The following is a 19,156-nucleotide window of genomic DNA, read 5'->3' as shown; positions in this document are numbered from 1 at the left end:
TTGATAAATGTGTTACATAAATGAAACGCCTTGTCATAAGGCTGCAGGTCATTATTTTAGTTAGCTGGTTCTGTATACAATATAAGAATATTACTGACACTCAGTAGAGCCACTGCTGCCACTGTCATTACCTTAATCAAATCCAGACATTATGTGGCCCGTGAAACATGATGCAATGGCGGGGACCTCAGAGACTGAAACGTCGTTGGTTTGAACCATTATCCAAGCCGCTGCGCATAGACGTAAAGACTGAGCAGGCGCTAAAATGATGGTGTCTCGCTAAAACGGTGCTTTGTGTTCCACAGGGTGGAGCGCTCGACAGACCAAGTGATCAAGCCGGTCAACGTCGAGGCCTTGTCCAAGTGGGTGGGTAAGATCCCCGTGGACGTGATGAGGGACATGCCCGCCATCGCGCCCATGCTTGCCAGACTGGGATACGACCCCAACGCCAACCCGCCCAACTACGGCCGGCCTGATCCTCGCGTCCTGGACAACACTAGAAGGGTGAGTGCTCATCTTTAAAACAACACTGCGGCACTTACTGTATGTTCAGGTTCTTTCAGAATCAGAATACTTTATTGATCCCAGAGGGAAATTGCAGTTCTTACAGTAGCACCCATTTATGTAGAAAGAATAAACACTCTACTAGCTAAAAACTAAGAAAAGAAAATTTCCTTCCATATATACAAAGTAACAAGTTAAATGTGTTTTGGTGACAAGATAACACAAGGGTTTGGTGACTAGACAACAAAAGGGTTTGGTAACAAGACTGCACAAGGGTTTGGTAACAAGACAACTCCAGGGTTTGGTGACAAGACAACACAAGAACAACTCAAGGGTTAAGACTCAAGGGTTTGGTGACAAGGCAGCTCAAGGGTTTGGTAACAAGACAGCACAAGGGTTTGGTAACGAGACAACACAAGGGTTTGGTGACAAGGCAGCTCAAGGGTTTGGTGACAAGACAACACAAGAACAACTCAAGGGTTAAGACTCAAGGGTTTGGTGACGAGACAACTCAAGGGTTTGGTAACAAGACAGCACAAGGGTTTGGTGACAAGACAACTCAAGGGTTTGGTGACGAGACAACACAATGATTCAGTGACAAGGCAGCTCAAGGGTTTGGTGACGAGACAACACAAGGGTTTGGTGACAAGGCAGCTCAAGGGTTTGGTGACAAGACAACTCAAGGGTTTGGTGACGAGACAACACAGGGGTTTGGTGACAAGGCAGCTCAAGGGTTTGGTGACAAGACAACACAAGAACAACTCAAGGGTTAAGACTCAAGGGTTTGGTGACAAGGCAGCTCAAGGGTTTGGTGACAAGACAACACAAGAACAACTCAAGGGTTAAGACTCAAGGGTTTGGTGACAAGACAACTCAAGGGTTTGGTGACGAGACAGCACAAGGGTTTGGTGACAAGACAGCACAAGGGTTTGGTGACAAGACAGCACAAGGGTTTGGTGACAAGACAGCACAAGGGTTTGGTGACAAGACAACACAAGGTTTTGGTGACGAGACAGCACAAGGGTTTGGTGACAAGACAACACAAGGTTTTGGTGACGAGACAGCACAAGGGTTTGGTGACAAGACAGCACAAGGGTTTGGTGACAAGACAACACAAGAACAACTCAAGGGATTGGTGACAAGACAACTCAAGGGTTTGGTGACGAGACAGCACAAGGGTTTGGTGACAAGACAGCACAAGGGTTTGGTGACAAGACAGCACAAGGGTTTGGTGACAAGACAACTCAAGGGTTTGGTGACAAGACAACACAAGGTTTTGGTGACGAGACAACACAAGGGTTTGGTGACAAGACAGCACAAGGGTTTCTATCTTATGGCCAGCCCTGCTGGCTTGGACCAAAATGTCCTTGCAATCTTTCAGCCAGCACGTCTGGCCTATGCAGGAAATCCCTACATATTTATCCACAGGTTTATTCATTGCTTCTGGGCCATAACGATCAATGATGCAATGACGTCTACGAAAATCTGGCCTCCCTGTAGCTATTTATAAACTGCCATTTGGTAATTTATTGGGATTTTTGTTGGTGGGCATAACAATTTTAGTAGATGGATAAAGGTTAAGCATGTGGGTGGATCTGATATGCCCAAGAGTTGTGTGGCAAGTAGTGGAAATATTGATTCCAATGGGACAAAGTCAGTCAAGAAATTGAAACTAAAACATCTGAAATCAGGGGTGTCCAGAGAGTAAAGCTTGGTAATGATGATCCTTGACCTGCTGTATTTTATCACCGATTAAAAACTATGGTCTTGTTTTTATTTATTGCGCCACCTCCAACCCTTTTTCCGACCGTGCTTCAATACCAGTTACACTTCACCACATGACCACTGTAGTGTCTGAATCCGGAAGGATGTGTCTCACTTCCTGATGATCCATGCATTCTTTATTAGGTCACAGTGCCAAGTGGAAGTATTAAGTATACGATTTAGCCTACGGCTTGAGTTTTTCAGACGTGTGCTGACACGTGCATTATGTACTGTAGTCTGTTCAGGAGGGGTTTGTATTCCTTGCTGTATCGAGCGACTGAGTGTTAGCGCCATGGGATTATATGTCACTTGCAATTGTAGACGGATCCAGTTTCAGTGCTCTCGTCAGGGCTGCGTCGAGCAATCGACGTAATTGATGAGCGGCTATGAAAATTTTTGGCAACCACAGTAAAATAGATACATTTGTTAGTCTCACTAGAGAACTGTAATGCTATAGTAGCAAACTTGGCTTGTTTATATTCACCAGTACAAGTTAAAAACAACATTGTGCCCTTACGTTTGGGTTCTTTGCGTTCAGGTACACAAAGTAACGCACACAGTATTTTAAATACAATTGGGAGCTATGTAGTCATCCAACATTGCCCAATACGGCGTTTGGCTTCACAGTGTTCAACGTGATTGACGTAAAAAGTAGACACTGTTTCTTTAATTTGCTGTTTGTTACCATAGCTACGCCTCAGCCCTCCTAAATCACTGCTAATCTAGAAAGTTTTCATCGATACCGATCAGTAGCCAGTTTGCGCCATTTTTGCATTTTTCCTTTTGTAACCTACACATCAAGGAGTTTCTTTGCGTCTCGAACGATAGAGACGATAGAGAATACACTCAGCTGGACACTGGGGTTGTTGTTGTTGTTATTACTGAGTTATAAAAATAATTTATAATTATAGTACTCAACTATTATTGAGTTATTGATGTGCTGGCTTCAAAAACTGCATCGTTGTTCCACATGGACCCATCTGCTCTTGAAAATGAGATTTTAATCCTACAAGCTGACAATTTTGGAACTTGCTGGCTGAGGAAGAATATCCAAACATAAGAAAACGTGCCTACGTCTGAATTAGTCTTTTCCTACGTGGAAGTAATCAAGTCTAAATATGGGTCCACCCTTACTGATGAACACTTGGAAGCCTGATTGAGATTTGGCATCAGCAGCTACTGTCCAGACTACATAAACCTGGCTGACACCATTCAGTGCAAATCATCAGGATAAGGTCAGTGTGATGCTGAATATCAATATAGGCAACTGCAGCACAATGAAAAATGATGACCTGTGGACTGAAATAGTAGCTCTCATGCCACAAAATTACGGGCACCCCTGCTCTACAGTGTAAACACGGTGATTTTAAGTATATGGCACTCTATCGTAATCAAAACACCCACAGAGCCCTGCTTGTGATCTACGTAAAATCAGTGTGATTATGGGATATTTTAAAGCATGGCTACTCTTTAGGTCAGTATCATCAACATGACAAATTGATCTCAGAGGAGTTAACTGGACTTGAGGTCATTGCTTTGTGCAGAGCCTCCACACCAAAGTTTAAGAAAGTTCAAGATGCTTTATTGTCAGTTCAGCTCCGAGATGGGGACTCGAGTCTGCGAGTCCTGCTCTAGGACAAAGAACACAAGTGCAAACAAAACAATATACATAATAAATACAATAACTACACCCCCCCCCCCCCCCCCATCTTCCTATTTTTAGCATAGTCAATTAGTTTTTTCATGCTAAAGGCCCCGATCTTGACCGAGAAGGGTATACAGTGGTACTTTGTAACTCGACGTCCCCTAAACTCGAAATCTTTGAAACTCGACGCCCTTCGTCAAGAAATTTGTACCCTTAAACAAATACAAACTCTATTGTATTATTATATTGATTCTTAACTGTTTTTAATTGTATTTCAGTGTTTTTTATATTATATTTGTGTAATTTTTAGTGTATAAGTGTCAAAAACAGCCTAAAATATATGCAGTTCCACGGGACCATGGAACGCATTAACAGGTTTCCTATACATCCTTATAGGGAAAAATACCTTAAAACTCAACGCCTTTTAAACTCGATGCCACTCCCAGAACCAAAAGACGTTGAGTTTCAAGGTACCACTGTATTTGCCTGGCGTGTGCTCCTTCTGACATAAGGACAGTGCGCAGTCCTGAACCCCTTCTTATTCACCCATGTGCAGTCCACTTCTGGCTACTAACTAGTGTTCTTACACAGTGTTGACGGTCCCACCCCATTTTTAAATTGGCCAATTGTGCCTGCTAGGAGGGCACCCAGTTGAACCGTAGCAGAGCTAAATTTTGGTCTGGAGAGTTCCGAATCCCAGCGCTGGTGTGCTAGCAGAATAGGAAGGTGACTGTAGAAAAGGGATGTAGTTTGTTTTTGAAATTGTTAATAAATAGAGTTAAAAAGTGAACCCTCGTAAATCAGCAGTTACATTGAAGGATACTGTGCAAAAATGATTCTGAGTCTGAATCGAGTCAAGAGTCTTTAGGCTAGAGTCTGAGTCAAGTCCCGAGTCGTTAGGCTACAGTTTGAGTCAAGTCACGGATCAATATAATATGCACAGAACATATATTGCAAGTGTAGCGTAGAAATAAACAAATAATATGTAAGTTCAGATAAAAAACAACAACAGATTAGTGACTGTATTTTGCCGTTTTACTTAGTGCCTTTACTTTCCTAGGTACTGGTAGTTAAAAGCTCAAACTGACGTTTTGTTTTCATAGCAAATTACGGCACAGCGGCCAAAATCCCAAACACAGCAAAAAAAAATCCATAATACTGCTTACCTTAGCTTATGTTCTTCCAGATGCTATTAAATTTTTATTTTATTATTTTGTAAATGTGCTTATAATTAAAAACCTCCAAACTTTTCCCGGTTGTGAAGTAAAACACAAACTTGTTAGAAAGCCAATCAAGCGTTTCACTGACAATCATCTGTGTGACGCTGCAAACTTAACACATGCAAATAACAGCATTTCTTACTAACAATTAAAATGGTAAAAAAATTGGTTCAGAAAGCGGTTCTTTCAATCATTAGCGCCAATTCTGTAGGAGCGTTCCATTCACATTATCTGTTACTGTGAAGTGCACTACGTAGGGTATTCCACCATTTGAAGTAGGGACGCTTCATCACTACACTGGAAGCTGGCTGGAACATTTACCCATTGCGTGCGTTGCGGGTTAAGACGATCAGAATGATGTCGGATCATATATATATATATATATATGTCACACGTAACTAAAGTTGCTGACTTTTGCTGTCCACAAGTCATTTTTTGCGAGTCACGAGTCGAGTTCAACCTGGTCACAGCAATATGTATGGCTGAAACACCTGAACTCAATAATCAAGCGGTGTCCACATATTTCTGGCCATAAACTTTGTTCCGTCATAGCTCGGGAGTGCATAAATACCCCCCATTTCCTTTCTCCTTGTTGTTTTTACTTATTGATCTCTAATCGTTCTTGATGCTCTGCTGGATGGAAGCCCGGCGCATAGCTTTTAAGACCTAATAGTGTACTCCGTTAGGAAATCAGAAGAGACTCGCCGGCCGTCGCCGGGTTAACGTCGCTCCTCGTTTGCCAACCTCCATTATAGATGAGTCCTCGCTTGCAGATATAGATATAGAGTACGGTACTTATTTTGTAAGAGGACACCACGTGTCGGTGCATCTTGCATCAGTCGTTTTCCCCCAAGGTTAAATGTCAAAATCAACCGATGTGCCATTTTGACTAATTCTCTTCGGAGGCTTCAGAAGTTGAACGGTACCTCTAATGGCTTCGGTGTTTGGCTCCTTGTTTTCTTACCACCGCTCACTGGCCTTGTCGTACGTTGGCAGCTTCACGCTGGAATCCCTTGTAGCAGGTCTGGATCTGTTTGGCTTAATGATAAGATCGTGCGCTGAAGTGAAAGCTGTTTAATACCCTGTAAAAGTCCATAAGCTTTATCAAAATAGCTCCGGGCGCAGTGGGTTCCTTTAGTGCTCCAGCCTGAGGAATATTACTCCCAAATACCGATCAGCCATAACATTAAAACCACCTCCTTGTTTCTACACTCACTGTCCATTTTATCAGCTCCACTTACCACATAGAAGCACTTTGTAGTTCTACAATTACTGACTGTAGTCCATCTGTTTCTCTACATACTTTTTTAGCCTGCTTTCACCCTGTTCTTCAATGGTCAGGACCCCCACAGGACCACTACAGAGCAGATATTATTTGGGTAGTGGATCATTCTCAGCACTGCAGTGACACTGACATGGTGGTGTGTTAGTGTGTGTTGTGCTGGTATGAGTGGATCAGACACAGCAGCGCTGCTGGAGTTTTTAAATACCGTGTCCACTCACTGTCCACTCTATTAGACACTCCTACCTAGTTGGTCCACCTTGCAGATGTAAAGTCAGAGACGGTCGCTCATCTATTGCTGCTGTTTGACTTCTTGGTCATCTTTGAGATCTTCATCAGTTGTGAAAGGACGCTGCCTATGAGGCGCAGTTGGATGGATATTTTTAATTTGTGGACTATTCTCAGTCCAGCGGTGACTCCATCAGCGCTGCTGTGTCTGATCCACTCATACCAGCACAACACACACTAACACACCACAGTGCTGAGAATGATCCACCACCTAAATAATACCAACTCTGTAGTGGTCCTGACCATTGAAGAACAGAGTGAAAGGGGGCTAACAAAGCATGCAGAGAAACAGATGGACTACAGTCAGTAAATGGTAAGTGAAGCTGATAAAATGGACAGTGAGTGTAAAAACAAGGAGGTGGTTGTAATGTTATGACTGATCGGTGTAAAAAAACATGGTCATACCGCCCAGCCCTACCACATACTTAGTTGAAAAGTCAGTGTCTGTATCCATCAGTTTGGAGCCGGGAGCATTCTGCAAATGCAGTATTTGGCACGGACCACCAGTATTGACAGCTTTCGCTATGAACACAGCCCATTGTCAGCAGCTCTGAGTCAATCAGTTCAGACAGACCATTTCTCAATACAATTGAGTTTTTGTTTTGTTAGGTTCAGACTAAAGTCACTACACAAACGTCCCTTCTATAGATATAGATCAAGAAAGGATGGAGTCAGTGAAATCCGTAAGGGGAACGCACTCGGACAAGAGACAAGGTCAGAGTTTAAGATGCCTTTGGTTATTCTGCGTACTACAATAGCTTACACCCATCAGGAATAACACTATGACCACCTTCCTAATATTGCCAAAACAGCCCTGACCCGTGGAGGCACGGACTCCACTAGACCCCTGAAGATGTGCTGTGGTATCTGGCACCAAGATGTTTGCAGCAGAGCCTTTAACTCCTGTAAGTTGTGAGGTGGGGCCTCCATGGATCCAAGTCAACACCTCAAACTCGTTGCTGTTCTCCTCAAACCATTTCTGAACCATTTTTGCCCATTTTTGCCCATTGTTGGCATTTTCGGCGGTGCACAGGGGTCAGCATGGGCACCCCGACTGGTCTGCGGCTATGCAGACCCATACGCAACAAACTGTGATGCACTGTGTATTCTGACACCTTTCTATCAGAACCAGCATTAACTCCTTCAGCAATTTGAGCTACAGTAGCTCGTCTGTTGGATCGGACCACACGGGCCAGCCTTCGCTCCCCACGTGCATCAATGAGCCTTGGCCGCCCATGACCCAGTCGCCGGTTTACGACTGTTCCTTTCTTGGACCACTTTTGACAGATACTGACCACTGCAGACCATTGTGGGAACACTCCACAAGAGCTGCAGTTTTGGAGCTGCTCTGACCCAGTCGTCTAGCCATCACAATTTGGCCCTTGTCAAACTCGCTCAAATCCTTACGCTCGTCCATTTTTCCTGCTTCTAACACATCAACTTTGAGGATAAAATGTTCACTTTCTGCCTAATATATCCCACCTACTAACAGGTGCCATGATGAAGAGATAATCAGTGTTATTCACCTCACCTGGTCATAATGTTAGTGTTTTAATAATGAATATATTTGCATGTTTTGTAAGGGTGTTAAGATGCTCGCCTTCATGTACACCTTTGTTACTCCTCCGAGATTCAACATGCTTTCTGATTAATAATTAATCCTTGCGACAATAGCAGGATCCCGTCTTCCTTCCTGAGCGCAGACCACATAAAAAAGAACTGTTTTTCACATCTGCAGGGTATTACTGCGTCCTTCCCCCGAATCAAACACAGCTGTATTACTTGTTTGTCTTCCTGTACATGCAGAGTAGTGAGATCTACTCTCAAGTGTGTACGATACAGTCTGTAGCTTTTATTAGAAGCACTTTACCTCCCAGGATGATAGATGACCATAAATCAGGTGGGCTGTTCTGTTTGAGAAGTATTGGAATACTACACTTAAAAGGATGTATAGGAAACTTGTTAATGCGTTCCATGGTACCGTGGAACTGCATATATTGTGGGCTAATGTACTACAAAGGGGGTGTTTTTATATATTTATATTATATATATTTATATATATATGTATATACTGTATGTATATACTGTATATATACAGTATATGTATATATCTTATACACTGAAAATAACACAAATATAATATAAAACATTTAAATCCAATTGAAAATAGTTTAAAAATCGATATATAAATACAATAAAACCTGCACTTTACTTTTACCTCTTTATTGTTTCCTTATGCTTCTTAATTTTGGAGATGCTTGATCTTGGAATATCGTGTTCCGTCCAGTAAAGGCGCATTCACATGAGCACTTCTTTGACTTATTGTACTAAAACAATGAGTGAGGAATTTCATTAGTGGAGAGAACCTATGAGCAGTAATAATTAGGAAAGTTTTAGTGTTCCTGTGTCGTTCTTTTAATACATTAATCCACTTTTTTTTATGATAAGCGTTTTAGACTCAATTTCTTAGAACCCTGAGCTATAACACAAGTTTAAAAGTGAAACAGTGAGGAAAATCCAGACACATGCACAGCCATATCTGCATAAACACAGATACATGTGGAGCTTTCAGAGTGGATTTGACTTGTGGTTATTCTACACAAATGCAGATTAGTCTCATATTCGCACTTTGATGTGTCTGTTGTTCAGGGTTAGAGGGTAAGAAAGTCGGATCGTAGGTCCTCATAACTGGTGCGACTGCGGCCCCTGCTGGCTGACTGATGGCGCCTGCACAGGGCTGAGGAATAATGCTGATGGGGGTGTGGCCCTCCATACACAGTGCCCGTCAAGTGTATGAACTCGACTCGTGAGGGTGAAAAATGCAGTCTGTACTGACTGTATGTGCCGGAGGGGGCGTATGTCAGTTGAGAGGCGTCCACAGTCAGCGGTGAAGAGTCAAATCAGTATAGAGGACGCAATCAGGGTAATTGGACACGACTAGATAAGGGGGGAACAATTGGGGTAAAAAAAAAAAAAAGGCTCACACCAGCACAGAGATTCTGAACTCCTCGGTTTGCAACTTAAACCGGTCGGCTAGGCACCATCTGGCGGGCATAATTGGCAGTGCCTGCAGCAGATTTTAATTGGCTATCATATCTGCAGGGTCTTCAAATGCTGTATAAGGACCCTGATTGGTGGAAGAGACGCCTGTGCAGAAAGCAGGGGCGAGAAGAGGAGGGCCGTGCATGTGTCTGAGAGACGTGTCTGTACAGCGACGTGCTCTCCTCGGATGCAATCTGGTATCTCTCGGCAGCAGAAGACAAATCGAATTTCGAATACATATTCTCCGACTTTACATCTACAATGTGGACCAACTAGGTAGGAGTGTCTAATAGAGTGGACAGTGAGTGGACACGGTATTTAAAACCTCCAGCAGCGCTGCTGTGTCTGATCCACTCATACCAGCACAACACACACTAACACACCACCACCATGTCAGTGTCACTGCAGTGCTGAGAATGATCCACCACCTAAATAATACCTCCTCTGTGGTACTGTAGGGGTCCTGACCATTAAAGGACAGCATGAAAGGGGGCTAACAAAGCATGCATAGAAACAGATGGACTACAGTCAGTAATTGTAGCACTACAAAGTGCTTCTATATGGTAAGTGGAGCTGATAAAATGTACAGTGTGTGTAGAAACAAGGAGGTGGTTTAATCAGTGTACATGTGTACAGAACAATCAAATCCTTTTACCGCTTATCCCAGCTTGTTTGGAAGCTGGGGTCAGAGCACAGGGTCAGGCAGTGTACGGCGCCCCTGGAGCAGACCGGATTAAGGGTCTTGCTCAAGGGCTGCATACCAGAGCCTGGATTTGAACTGACAATCTCCTGATTAACTGCCCAAAGCTCTACCCCACTAGGCTACCACTGTCCAACTATCCTTACTGTAGATTTAGTGCATATTGTACTCAGTGGGATTCTGTGCTCAATTTCCCAGTTGTCAGCAAATTCTGGGGAAGTGCCTGATACTGCAGTTGGTCGGTGACTAGACTTGGCACGTGCCTTTAATAATGGGCTTCATGAGTCATTGGACCGCTATGATTGGACAAGCAATCTGTTGCCAAGGCTCTGGTGTTTTTCAGAGTGTTTGAAAAGGTTGCCAATCAATTACACTGATCAGCCATAACATTAAAACCACCTTGTTTATACACTAACTGTCCATTTTATCAGCTCCACTTACCATATGCGAGCACTTTGTAGTTCTACAATTACTGACTGTAGTCTATGTGTTTGTCTACATACTTTTTTAACCTGTTTTCACCCTGTTCTTCAATAGTCAGGACCCCCACAGAGCAGGTATTATTTAGGTGGTGGATGATTCTCAGCACTGCAGTGACACTGACATGTGCTGGTATGAGTGGATCAGACACAGCAGCGCTGCTGGAGTTTTTAAATACAGTGTCCACTCACTGTCCACTCTATTAGACACTCCTACCTAGTTGGTCCACCTTGTAGATGTAAAGTCAGAGACGAGCGCTCATCTATTGCTGCTGTTTGAGTTGGTCATCTTTTAGACCTTCAACAGTGGACGCTGTTGGCTGGATATTTTTGGTTGGTGGACTATTCTCAGTTCAGCAGTGACAGTGAGGTCAGTCAGCAGAGGTCGTAATTGCACCAGTTATAAGGAACCCTGGTCCTGCTTGTTTCATCCCTGAACAGCAGCCAATCGTTGTTCATGTGGCCAACCAGCCCTGCAGGATGGCTCTAGATTCTATACGATGTATTTGAAATCCCAGCTCTGGTGTGCTATTACCGCTGCGCCACCTGAGCGGCCTTTTTTTTTTATTATTATTATTTTTTTTATTTATTCATTTATTCATTTATTTATTTTGTTATTTTTATTTATTTATTTATTTTCATTCATTCATTATTTATTTATTTTGTTATTTTTATTTATTTATTAATTTCCATTATTTTATTTTTATTTATTTCCTTTATTTATTTATTTTGTTATTTTTATATTTACCACCCTAGTTGTTTATTTATTTATTTATTCAGTTTTTTATCATTATGATCCTAATTTTTATTGTTATTAAAACTGCTCCTGTACTGTATTTCTGTAGTAATTATATCTTTTGTTTTCTTTAAATATCCTGTTGGATTTAATATTTAAAAACAGATGACTTTTGTAGTACTATTTGTAGTATAGTATGTTTTTGTACTGAATGCTGGTATTGCCTTTGTGACTGAAGAATATTGCTCAGAATAAGGCATCTCAGTAGGCAGCATTTTAAGGCATCCAAGAATTGGGACAGCTTTTTTGGGTAGAGAGCTCACTAGGTTTCAAGACAGGCCCTAACAAACATACCTGATGCATACCTCAAACAACCATTACATGATCTCTATTCAACTGTTTTGGCAGCAAAAAGGGGACCAACACAATGTTAGGAAGGTGGTCATAATGTTATGGCTGCTCTTCAGGAGTGTTTACGTTCATCCCGCAGGCTTTTCTCGACTGTATCTTTCAAATCGCCCGGTCAGAGCCCGGTTTCCTTGGTAACGCAGCCTGACCCGTGGATGTAAGGCGTTGGGTAGATTGCTGTATGTTTATTAGAGCGTTCAGGATTGATTGGAGAGAACGAGAGCATCTGAAAACAGATCCAGCTTTGATTCTGATCTCCAGCTGTGCTCACCAGTTGGCCGGCTAAAATTGCTCCTCTTCTGTGGCGTGGGCGATACGGCGCATATTAACAAGCCGTTTGGTTTCCATCGACGGCAGTCGGCCCGATGATTGTTTTTATTAGTCGAGGAATCATCAATTTGATGTGCCGGGCAGTGAATTTTCAAGTGTTCCACTTCTACATTTGCTACAACCCCAAATCAGAAAAAGTTGGGACAGTATGGAAAATGTGGAAAACTTTTATTCCATTTTATTCCATTACCTGAGATAATTTATGTTTTGTCTGTTCAACTTCTTGCATTTCAGGTCTGCAACACATTCCAAAAAAAGTTGGGACGGTAAAGCGTTTACGACTTTGTAATGTTGCAATTCCTTTTCACCACACTTAAGATGTGCAACAGTACGGGGTCGTCGTTGTCACATTTTTCCTTTCAAAATTCTCCACACATTCTCTATTGGGGACAGGTCAGGACTGCAGGCAGGCCAGTCCAGTACCCGTACCCTCTTCTTCCGCATCCATGCCTTTGTAATGTGTGCAGCATGTGGTTTTGCATCGTCTTGTTGAAAAATGCATGGACGTCCCTGGAAAAGATGACGTCTTGAAGGCAGCACATGTTGCTCTAAGACCTCAAAGTGTAAATGACACAGCCTCATACCATGACAGACCCTGGCTTTTGGACTTGTTGCTAATAACAGTCTGGATGGTCTTTTTCGTCTTTGGTCCGGAGCAAACAGCGTCCATTAAAAAAAAAAAAAAAAAAAAGACCTGGAATGCTGATTCATCTGACCACAATAAACGTTTCTACTGTGTGACGGTTCATCCTCCGAGCCCAGAGAAGTCGACGCCGCTTCTGGACATGGTTAACATAAGTAAAGTTTTAAGTAGCATTCGTGCATGTAACTCTGTATTGTAGTGCTTGACAAAGGTTTGCCAAAGTAATCCCTCACCCATGTGGTTATATCAGCTATTGTTGAGTGGAGGTTCTTGATGCAGTGCCGTCTGAGGGATCGAAGATCACGGGCGTTCAGATTAAGTTTGCGCCCTTGGCCTTAATGCACTGAAATTCCTCCTGATTCCTTGAATCGTTTAATGATATTATGCACCGTAGAGGGAGAAATATTCAAATCCCCTCCAATCTTTCTTTGAGGTTCATTATTTTAAAATATTTCAATAATTTTCTCACACATTAGTTGACAAACTGGAGATCCTCTGATCATCTTTGGTCATCAGAGACTCAGTCTTTCCTGGATGCTGCTTTTGTACCAAACTATGATTACTATCACTTGTTTGGAATCACATCATTATTTAGTTTTTTCACCTCATTACTAGCCCTAAATTGCCCCGTCCCAACTTTTTTTGGAATGTGTTGCAGGTCTGAAATGCAGGAATGGATGTTTATTAATAAATGAAATGAAGTTGAGCAGACAATACAAACTGCCTGCAATCAAATAAAAGTAAATGTAAGGAACACTTCATTTTTATTTGATTTGCGACCCTGAATGAATATTCATAAAGCTAGACAAGCTTTGCACCATTATGTAGCTTATTATTTTACAGTTACATAAACCTGTTTATTTTTTATTAAATAGGAATATTAAATATCTTGGTAGTTTCAGCTGTATCCAGTACCAGTCAGTCATAGTACATTTTTTAGCAGATACATGCCTGAGGTGTTTCCCGTAGAAGTAATTTACGACTTATTTTCCTCGGTGAATATACCGTATGAGCAGCACTCGTAGTAATTTAACTGTCAGTCTGAATTATTTGGCACGATGGACCTGGTATGATTAAATCTACATGTCGGTATGATGTGTTTCTGCAGTTAATTGGATGAATGAGGCTTTGCGACGCTGCTTCTGCTAGCTATTTTGTGAACCTGTTGAACTTGAAGTAACTCCTGATTACGTTTGATTGATCTTCAGTAAAGTCACTATAATAAATAAAAAAGTATTACTGTTTTTGTCTGTTATAAGTAGGGCCTTATTAAATTTTCCCGGTTAGACTTCAACATTGATTGCTAGTGTAACCGAGCGTCTTTAGAGTTTGCTATGTACAGTTTATTTGTATCGGGAGCATAATACTTAACTGACTTGTAAAAAGAGACGATCATGTGTGTAGAGAAGCACACTTTTTCATTGATTATAGAATCCCCAAGTGGACAAAATGCACTTCTTGAGGAATGGTCCAAAGATGCTACAGACACACTCCAAAATCTTGTAGAAAGCCTTCAAAGAAGAGTGGAAAAGAATAACCTTAACATCTGGTGTTCTATGCATTTTTTGTCTGACATATCCAGACATGACGTGTGGATGGAACCTATTTTACTCCTGAGGTATTTCCTGTGTGGACATTTTTACCTAATAGCACCAGCATTAGCTTAAAGAACAAACAAGGAAGACCCTGAGCTCTTGAAGCATGTAAAATGTTACATGGATACAGTATGGCTCCTCAGGCAGGATTGGATTTGTTGACAACAAAATAAAAAGACGTTTAATGCCAGTGACAGCTATAGATGGTTGTGGAGAAGTATGTCTCCTCCACATTCCTCTGTCTGAAGTTGTTTTTCCATACGTGCTTCAGGTTAAGACCACATGAGTCGAACGTACACCAGAGCTTACCACAGGATACACTATATTGCCAAAAGTATTCGCTCGTCTGCCTTCACACACATATGAACTTGAGTGATTCCCATTCTTAATCCATAGGGCAGGGGTCGGCAACCTTTTTTGTACTCTGTGCCGATTGAAAAAAATAGGTTGAAGATGAAGTACTAAGTGTGCCATGGAATACGTCATATAATACAAACTGTTGCTATGTATGTGACATAAACCAATTAATCAGTTAATTAATCTTACATGTCAGTGTGATCCTTGTCCCTGACTCTCTGCAAAGATGATCCATCTGTGGTGTATATGAGGTGAACTTACTGGCTTAAATTTTTGAAGAACACTCGTCTGTTTCTTGTACCTTGAAATTGCTTGTTTGATTGATTCCATTTTGTCAGCATCATCCTTAAATGAGCTTTGGTGCTTTGTCTCAAAATGGCAGCGCACACTTGAGGTCTTGTTGAATTGAACAAACATCCACTTTTATATAGCCATGCTATACCACATTTTGCACAAAACTCAAAAGCTGACTCACTTCTGACACCTTGATTAACTTTAACTAGCATAAATTACTCAACCTTAACTGGCCATAGGTGGAGGCAGTTAAGGTGGAGTAATTTATGGTTGTTAAGGTTAATCAAGGTGTCGGGAGTGAGCATATGGCATAGGGTGTAAGGACGGATCCAACTAATAAGGCGCAACCCTGAGCATGAAATACATTTTTTACTCTTACCAAAGAGAGTGCCACACAAACGTGCTTCAAGTGCCAGCTTTGGCACGCGTGCCATAGGTTGCTGACCCCTGCCATAGGGTTTAATATGATGTCGGCCCACACTTTGCAGCTATAACAGCTTCAACTCTTCTGGGAAGGCTTTCCACAAGGTTTAGGAGTGTGTTTATGGGAATTTTTGACCATTCTTTCAGAAGAGCATTTGTGAGGTCAGACACTGATGTTGGACGAGAAGGCCTGGCTCGCAGTCTCCGCTCTAATTCATCCCAAAGGTGTTCTGTCACGTTGAGGTCAGGACTCTGTGCAGGCCAGTCAAGTTCTTCCACAGCAAACTCGCTCATCCACGTCTTTATGGACCTTGCTTTGTGCACTGGTGCGCAGTCATGTTGGAACAGGAAGGGACCATCCCCAAACTGTTCACACAAAGTTGGGAGCATGAAATTGTCCAAAATCTCTTGGTATGCTGAAGCATTAAGAGTTCCTTTCACTGGAACTAAGGGGCCGAGCCCAACTCCTGAAAAACAACCCCACACCATAATCCCCCCTCCACCAAACTTTACACTTGGCACAATGCAGTCAGACAAGTACCGTTCTCCTGGCAACCGCCAAACCCAGACTCGTCCATCGGATTGCCAAACAGAGAAGCGTGATTCGTCACTCCAGAGAACACGTCTCCACTGCTCTAGAGTCCAGTGGCGCGTGCTTTACACCACTGCATCCGACACATTGCATTGCACTTGGTGATGTAAGGCTTGGATGCAGCTGCTCGGCCATGGAAACCCATTCCATGAAGCTCTCTACGCACTGTTCTTGAGCTAATCTGAAGGCCACATGAAGTTTGGAGGTCTGTAGCGATAGACTCTGCAGAAAGTTGGTGACCTCTGCGCACTGTGTGCCTCAGCACCCGATGACCCCGCTCTGTCATTTTACCTGGCTACCACTTCGTGGCTGAGTTGCTGTCGTTCCCAATCGCTTCCACTTTGTTATAATACCACTGACAATCGACTGTGGAATATTTAGTAGCGAGGAAATTTCACAACTGGACTTGTTGCACAGGTGGCATCCTATCACGGTACCACGCTGGAATTCACTGAGCTCCTGAGAGCGACCCATTCTTTCACTAATGTTCGTAGAAGCAGTCTGCATGCCTAGGTGCTTGGTTTTATACACCTGTGGCCATGGAAGTGATTGGAACACCTGAACACCCGGCTTCATAAGATTTCACCTTGCTTGTTGCTGCTGTCTTTAGTGCTTACATAATAGTTGCACGTCGACAGGCTTTGTCTCGTCAATCTGAGTCATCACAGCTAATTTGTGACACTGGGTGTCTCCAGTGTTTTCTTCCGATTGTAAAAGCCGGTCCTGCCAAAACCTGAATCTGCTTTTGACACGAGCTTAGAACAGAGGATCCCTTTTAAGGAGGGGCTGTAATGGAGTCAAGTAATTTTCGAGTTATTTCTCCTGAAAGTAGAGTGGCATGTTTGATAGGATTTGACTGGCTATGACATTCACATTTGGTGGATTTGGACAAAGTCCAAGCTCCTCTCTGTCTTAGACTCCCTCTTCCTGCTTTACTGTATTATCTGAAAATCCTTATAAGAAGCCATAACTGAAGGACTACCTACTCACCTCCTTGTCATACACAGATGAGGCATAACATTATGGCCACCTTACTTCCCTGACCCGTCGAGGCATGGACTCCACTAGACCCCTGAAGGTGTGCTGAGCTATCTGGCACCAAGATGTTAGCAGCAGATCCTTTAACTCCTGTAAGTTGTGAGGTGGGGCCTCCATGGATCGGACTTGTTTGTCCAGCACATCCCACAGATGCTCGATTGGATTGAGATCTGGAGAATTTGGAGGAGGAACTCGTCTTTGTGCTCCTCAAACCATTCCTGAAGCATTTTTGCTTTGTGGCAGGGCGCATTATCCTGCTGAAAGAGGCCACAGCCATCAGGGAATACCGTTTCCATATTAGGATGTACATGGTCTGCAACAATGCTTAAGTAGGTGGTACGTGTCAAAGTAACATCTACATGGATGGCAGGACCCAAGGTTTCCCAGCAGAACATTGCCCAAAGCAAAGCATCACACTGCCTCTGCTGGCTTGCCTTCTTCTCATAGTGCATCCTGGTGCCATGTGTTCACCAGGTAAGCGATGCACACGCACCCGGCCATCCACGTGATGTAAAAGAAGACTATCAGAATCAGAAGATTCATCAGACGAGGCCACCTTCTTCCATTGCTCCGTGGTCCAGTTTCTATGCTCACGTGTGTTGGCGCTTTTGCCGGTGGACAGGGGTCAGCATGGGCACCCTGACTGGTCTGCGGCTGTGCAGCCCCATACACAACAAACTGTGATGCTCTGTGTATTCTGACACCTTTCTATCAGAACCAGCATCAACTTCTTCAGCAATCTGAGCTACAGTAGCCTGATGTGCATTGATGAGCCTTGGCCACCCATGACCCTGTTGCAGGTTTACCACTGTTCCTTCCTTGGACCACTCTTGATAGATACTGACCACTGCAGAACACTTGTGGGAACACCCCACAAGAGCTGCAGTTTTGGAGATGCTCTGACCCAGTCGTCTAGCCATCACGATTTGGCCCTTGTCAAACTCACCCACTAACAAATGCCGTGATGAAGAGATAATCAGTGTTATTCACTTCACCTGTTAGTGGTCATAGAGTTATGCCATGCCATGTCCCACCTACCCAGTTAATTGAGCTAAGAATTAAACCCTGGATCTTAAAGTTATGCAAAACCAGAACTACACTGTTGTTCCAGTATGCTTCCCTTAAGGATTCTTGTGAGGTACACTGGTAACTCCAGTGTTTGTATTGGCAGCCTTCTCATCATCTTGTGATAAACAAGCTGTGAATGGTTGATTTTAGATTACGGCTGCATCACTGTTTGGTCTTAGAAGATAAGGAATCTCAATCAGCCTTGCCATGAGGTTTTAGGGTTGGTGTGTTTTTTGTGGGGGGGAGGGAGGAGGGTGTTTCTGGGCTCCTTCTGTCAGAATATCTTCTTACACTGCCGTCTGTGTCTAATTAGCAATAACAGAGCCTTACAAGTAGTGAATAAATCTGGCCTCCAGATATCCAGGTTCTGGATTAAGACCTTGCATTCCATGGTTACATGAGAGAAGCTTCCAGAAACCAATCATATACACTGATCAGCCATAACATTAAAACCACCTCCTTGTTTCTACACTTACTGTCCATTTTATCAACTCTACTTACCATATAGGAGCACTTTGTAGTTCTACAATTACTGACTGTAGTCCATCTGCTTCTCTGCATGCTTTGTTCTTCAATGGTCAGGACTCTCCCAGGACCACTACAGAGCAGGTATTATTTGAGTGGTGGATCATTCTCAGCACTGCAGTGACACTGACAGGGTGGTGGTGTGTTAGTGTGTGTTGTGCTGGTATGAGTGGGTAAGACACATCACTGTCACTGCTGGACTGAGAATAGTCCACCAACCAAA

General features: G+C 42.9%; 1 protein-coding gene across 4 annotated transcripts in view; it reads left to right on the top strand.

Moving 5' to 3' along the window:
- Positions 1 to 19,156, top strand: part of tpst1 (tyrosylprotein sulfotransferase 1) — a 69,989-nt gene that overhangs the window by 42,945 nt on the left and 7,888 nt on the right. For all 4 annotated transcript variants that reach the window (XM_063016361.1, XM_063016358.1, XM_063016360.1 and 1 more), the window contains exon 3: positions 306 to 504. In XM_063016361.1, the coding sequence (XP_062872431.1) occupies positions 306 to 504 (199 nt within the window). The remainder of the gene's footprint in view (positions 1 to 305; positions 505 to 19,156) is intronic.

Source organism: Trichomycterus rosablanca, chromosome 20 (assembly GCF_030014385.1).
Source record: "Trichomycterus rosablanca isolate fTriRos1 chromosome 20, fTriRos1.hap1, whole genome shotgun sequence".
Lineage (NCBI taxonomy): Eukaryota > Metazoa > Chordata > Actinopteri > Siluriformes > Trichomycteridae > Trichomycterus > Trichomycterus rosablanca.
This window is presented reverse-complemented; position numbering and strand designations above follow the sequence as displayed.